Source organism: Rhodamnia argentea, chromosome 6 (genome assembly GCF_020921035.1).
Source record: "Rhodamnia argentea isolate NSW1041297 chromosome 6, ASM2092103v1, whole genome shotgun sequence".
Lineage (NCBI taxonomy): Eukaryota > Viridiplantae > Streptophyta > Magnoliopsida > Myrtales > Myrtaceae > Rhodamnia > Rhodamnia argentea.
The window spans coordinates 14,902,516-14,908,720 of NC_063155.1; the positions used below are offsets into that span (position 1 = coordinate 14,902,516).

General features: G+C 39.7%; 1 protein-coding gene across 1 annotated transcript; it reads left to right on the forward strand.

The window, feature by feature from the left end:
* Window positions 1-1,199: 1,199 nt before the first annotated feature.
* Window positions 1,200-3,829, forward strand: LOC115748383 (auxin efflux carrier component 5-like). Its single transcript, XM_048280795.1, has 5 exons — window positions 1,200-2,054; window positions 2,196-2,281; window positions 2,645-2,802; window positions 3,004-3,080; window positions 3,660-3,829. The coding sequence occupies exons 1-5, from the start codon at window positions 1,357-1,359 to the stop codon at window positions 3,730-3,732; spliced, it is 1,092 nt and encodes a 363-aa protein (XP_048136752.1). The 5' UTR covers window positions 1,200-1,356; the 3' UTR covers window positions 3,733-3,829.
* The last annotated feature ends 2,376 nt before the right edge of the window (window positions 3,830-6,205 follow it).

The following is a 6,205-nucleotide window of genomic DNA, read 5'->3' on the forward strand; positions in this document are numbered from 1 at the left end:
CTATACCGGTTTAGTACCAAAAAACCATCAACTTTAACTGCTACGTTTGTTCTAATTCTACCATCGTTAGCTTTCCGTCCATAATCACCATTAGTTAATCCTATGTGGCCTTTTCATGTTGTTAATGAATTATACCTCAATAAAGTTGACATGAAAAAACTCCTGAACTTCTTTTCCGTAGTTTGCTTCCATACATATTGCCAGGAGATATAGAGTCACTCAAGATAGCACATTTTACATTCTTTTCAGCATCAATAACCTCAAAAAATGGCTAAACATGGAGATATTTGGACTAAAGATCTAAAACCTCGTCGTCCTTGAAGTCTACTGTTTCTAAATTTTGAAGATTCATTGGTGAGTTCGACGAGAAAAATCGAGGCACGTAGGATTAACTAATGATAATTATGGACGGAAGGCCGACGGTGGTAGAATTGGGATAAAAGTAAAAATTGAGAGTTTTTTATGAGACAAGAAAAAAATTTGGATATAATTGGGATAAATGCTAAAGTTGAGGGTTTTTTTTTTTTTTGTATTAGACAGGTAGAATTGGGACAAAAGTAAAACTTGGGGTTTTTTTATGAGACAAAAAAAGTTTTGGATATAATTATCACAAATGCTAAAGTTGGAGGTTTTTTTTTTGGATATTAAGCCCAATTTCTATTGACTAATTTTTTAAACGATATAAATGACCATTTTTTAAAAAATATTTTCTAAATCATTCAAATAGATCAATCTCGTCAGGATAGAAAATGCTTGGTTTATCATACCAAAAGCTTCCTTGAACGTAATATTTACACGTGGGACTAAATGTATCTCTCTAAACCCCAACAAGAACATACAAGAGCCATTTTTGGGGGAGACACAAGAATGTGTAATTACCGATAATCTTCCTACACAAGATCAGAAACCCTAGCTATTTGCATGTTGGAATAGAATAATCTCTGGACCTCATTCTTATTCTTTCTTTTTTTTTAAAAAGGGAACTTAGGGAATGCTGACCACCAGCCTGACCTATTTGTCTCGAAAGCAACAGTACCTCTTCCATGCACTCACCACAATCCGTGTCCGACTTCAAGAATGGAGAATCTAATGCACCCACCTCCATGAATGAAAGGCTATCATAACTCAAATAATTGTACAAATAATACGAAGAATTAAAAGATATAAAATAGGAGGCTTGCGTCGCGTTTCATGCATGCTTTTCGTCTCTCCCCTTGTCGAGTATAAATACCCTCCTTCGAAGTTTGGCTAGTTCGTCGCAGTGTTCTTCAGCAACTGTTCCATTCACCTGCTAAGCCCAGTGAAAAGCTTGCTAGAGAGAGAGAGAGAGAGAGATTGAGAGAGATTACATAGAGAATGATAGGGTTGGAGGATGTGTATAAGGTGGTGGCAGCGATGGTGCCACTGTACGTCGCGTTGATGTTGGGTTATGGCTCGGTGAAGTGGTGGAAGATCTTTACACCGGACCAGTGTGATGCGATAAACCGGCTCGTTTGCTATTTCACCCTCCCTCTGTTCACCTTCGAGTTCACGGCCCATGCTGATCCCTTCAAGTGGGACTACATGTTCATCGCCGCCGACGTCGTCTCCAAGGTCATCATAGTCGTGGTGCTCGCATTATGGGCCAAGTGCAGCACCAAGGGGAGCTATGCCTGGTCCATCACCAGCTTCTCGCTGTGCACGCTGACCAACTCGCTCGTCGTCGGCGTCCCTCTAGTCAAGGCCATGTACGGCTCATTGGGCGTGGACCTGGTGATCCAGGGCTCGGTGTTCCAGGCGATCGTGTGGCTCACATCGCTCCTTTTCGTGCTGGAGATGAGGCGGACAGGGCTTGACATCTCATCAACACCGTCCCCCGTGGAGGGTGACTCACCGGCACGGACTTCCATCGATCCGACGGCCAAAGTCGATTTGGAAGGGAGGATGGAGATGATTGTGAGCTCTAGTAGGCCAGCGTTTTGGTCTCTCATGAGGCGTGTTTGGATGAAGCTTGCCATGAACCCAAACTCCTATGCATGCATAGTTGGGATAGCTTGGGCGTTCATTGCAAACAGGTAAATTAAGTTAGGAAAAATATCAATAAAACGCCGTGTGTGTCTAGGTATATATTCATTAAAACTTATATATTCATTAAAACTAACTTGTTACTCACTAACTACATGTCGGGTTTAATTTCCGTATATTTGAATGCGTAGGTGGCACTTTGAGATGCCAGGCATAATGGACGGATGCATACTGATCATGTCAAAAGCTGGGACAGGCACTGCCATGTTTAGCATGGGTGAGAATGAGAATGAGATTCTTCCTCGTTTATTCCAAAATTGATCACAGACATTATGAACCAGAATATGAAAAGACTCAAGGTTTGATGTTAATATTTGAGTGTGGTTCATACTCCATATCTAAGAATAGTTACTGACCTTGTGCTATTTATATATAATCTTTTTCTTTTGTAATTGAGAGTCGTAATAAAGAGGTGGTTAGTATTAACTATAGTGGAATCTCTTGTTAGATGACCCAAGTTTTAAGATGAATCAGGATAAATCTTGTGTCTTGATTTCTCTTTCTCGCCTTTGCTTTCTAATTTATTGTGTTTGTGTGCCTAAACCTAACAATTAGTTAATGAGTGTATGCGTGTGTGCAGGGATGTTCATGGCATTGCAAGAGAAATTGATAGCATGTGGACCGACCTTGACCGTGTTTGGGATGGTTTTGAGGTTCATCGCCGGCCCAGCTGCCATGGCAATCGGTTCTATCGCCTTGGGCCTGCGTGGCGATGTCCTCCGAGTCGCTATCATCCAGGTATCGATCTCTTGTCGTTCGAAGTAATTTTGTGGGCCACGTCTGTCACCTTGACATTAAGAGGCTTACTTTTTTTTTTTTTTTGGGTCTAATTAAGAGCCTTACTTGATGCATATGGACGGGTGAACTGAAGTTCGTGAAGATTAGTCGAACCGGATCTTTGGATATCTAACAAAATAGTGTTGGTTTATTAATTTGTAGGCAGCACTGCCACAGTCGATTACATCTTTCATATACGCCAAAGAATACGGATTGCATGCGGATGTGCTTAGCACTGCGTAAGTACTCCTTTCTTTTGCTAATTCAATAAATCACATGAATAGTAAGGCTTCCTTTCGTTTTGCAGAAAATGGATGATTTGAAAAACATTTTCATAAAAATAATCGTTGTATCGCTCGAAATAGTTAGTCAAAAGCAAATGTTTTCATTGTCAATAAACAATTTATATGTAAATATTTACATTTATTTATTTTCGTAAGAGATATAAGTGATTATTTTTAGGAAGAAATTTTCAAATCTTTCATTTTTCACGTAACGAATGAGCTTTCAAGTAGTACCCACCCATTGGTGGCCGCAATGGTTTGAGCCCAGTTCCTTTCACGAGAGGTCCCGGGTTCGAAACTCGTACGCGTTGGTGATTTAAGCGGGGGGGTCGTGGTGGTGGGATGCTGCGCTAGCCTCTCGAGGAATAGTCGTGCTCCACCGCTGGTTTGAGCCATAGCTCGCCGACCGCGCGGATACCTCGGTTATAAAAAAAATAAAATGAGCTTTCAAGTAGTGCTTTTAACATTAAAACAAAAAAGTAGCGCTTTTAACATAGCTCTCTATAATTAACTTTTTTTGATCGGTGATTGTAGGGTGATCTTTGGAATGATAGTCTCCTTCCCGGTGCTGCTTGCATATTATGCGATTCTCGAGTTCGTTCACTGATACTTGGAGAGTTGAAAATCTTCCATCTTCTTTTTTCAATTTTGCATAATCTTTTTGTGTCTTTTTTGTCCCCTTTTTTTTTTTTTTTTGGGTTTTGGGCGAGGGAAAGTGGGGCCCTTTCCTTTCCAGCCACAAGGGATTGATATGTAGTGTACACACTCTCCTTCAATTATCCTCATGTGCTTCTTTCTCTTGAATTGTTTGATTAGGCCGATCCCGTTGTATGGGATCGAGCGAATCACGTTCAATGCCTATCGTAATCTCGAGCATAGAGGAAGGACGTAGCCCATTGCATGACGACACAACGAATGGTTCGTTACCAATTCTTTTACCAATCTTTCGTCCTGTAATCCGTTCGTGACGATTGCAACGTTAATTGGCATTACTCCATAGATAGTAAACGACTCTTCATTTCTCATTATGGATTTTAAGTACTTTTGATCGTGGAGTGCTAGGCAGTGAAAGCATGATTGATTTTCTTGTTAATCACGGTGTAATTTTCCTGATTTAAGGATCATGCACTTGACTTGTCGTTATTAATGATTATTTAAGATTAGCTAACGTGCTCAATTCCGGTTTTCCATATTGTACATTATGAAAGTTTTTTTTTTGGTCAGAGTACATTATAAAGTTGACTCATGCTAATTGACTATCGATATTGTGAAGACTCGTTTGTGGAGTGACCTGAACAATTCCCCAAGTTCATTTTACTAAGAGCACGATCGTCTGAGAGAAATTGCATTTCTCGATTATTAGGAATGTGGACGAGAGTTCTTCTCTATTTCTTGAATGGACTTAAAAATGGCATAGTCAACCGAGAGTTCACTAATTTCATAATTTTTCGTTTTTTCCCTATCAATTAATATTCTATGCCATTTTAAAAATTAGCCTTTTGGGTTGTTAATTTGCTAAATAACATCGTGATAAGTTAATTTCTCTGCGCGCGGGGCGGGTTCATATTCGCTAGTATCAAGAGAAACCCTAGCCGATCTCGTGTGTCATTGAAATACTACAGAATATGTCCTACCTGCAAGGGCTTTTGCTGTTTCTCATGTGATCAGCTTAATGGCCTCATTTATAATCTCTCTTTGGTTCTATCAAGACGTTCGAACGTGAGTTAAGCCCGACCGACTTGCCTCAATCTCGACCTTCGTTTGTATCCATGAAACCCCGACACCCCACAGACGAAAAGATCATTAAAAAATACTTATGATGATGCTTTGGCATTCAAGAGAGCTATGCAAGAGACGCTTTGGCATCGGGTTATCAAAAGACAACAGTGAAATCGCTTGTGAGTTTGAAGAACTAGGTATGCGATTGATAAAACCCACAAAAGAAATTAAATAGAGTTAATTGGGAAAAGAAGAACTAAAACTTGGTTTTCATTGGTTATCGTATCCAGGGATGAATTAGTGATGGGTGGAAGAAGCAATATGAGGATTTGAGCAGAACAACCCAGCTTGGGCACCAGATCGAACCGACCTCCAACGTTGATGAGTCCTATCTGGGTCTCATTTGTTAATGATCGAGACAATGTTAGTTCACACGTCTATAAAGTTTGCAGTAACTTCTACTAGACAGTGTTTAGTACACCCTAGACCATGAGGTTCGTGCGCGTTGTCTCCTCTCCTCCATCTTCTACTTTGAGATTGAATGCTAACCGTTATGAGATATCCGTAACCCTATTCAAAATAGGAAACTGACAAGAGTAAAAAATGTGTTCTTTCCTCATCTTTCTTCGAGTCCGTTTAATATAGCTTTGGTTGCTCAGTAGCTATGTTATGTCATATTTTTGCAGCGAAATGTCGGATTTATCACATGTTCGGAAATGTTTGTTCCAAAACTACAACTTCTTGAATTTGGGCGGAGGCAACTTTGAAAAAGTTGTAGAAGTATTGTTGTGGTTGTAAGGACGTTGAAGCCGATGTGGGAAAGCTAGACAATACTAAACCACCTCTTTCATAGTATTCAGATTCCAATGCGGATAGCCATCCATGCAAGAAATCTTCATTGAACTAGAAACTCAAAGCACACACAGCAAGTTTAATCATTTTGGGTTAGTTTAGGTAATATCTCATTGTAATATAACGATGACAAGACGACCAATATCCGATGAAAAAAATCCGAAAAGAAATTATTCGGAAAGGTTGTCAATGCAGCAAAACATAGCCGGTGTAAACTTGCCATTTTGAGCTACTTAAGAAACTGCTTGATAAATGTGACTTTATTTAATTGAATAGATGAAAGGTGACATGTCTCTCTTCTACAAAAGGCATAATTCTCGTGAAAACATTTGCATGAAGATGCAGTCCTTTCGCTCAAGTTTGGTCCGATCTGGTTTAATACTTACGTCCATTGGTCCTTCTCTTTATCTCACATTAAGATTTCTTGCCAAGAAAACATCAAACCAAACAACTAAAGTTGGATTTAGTCTCAAGGTTTAGCAGTGTTTTTACAAAAAGTGACCAGGTTG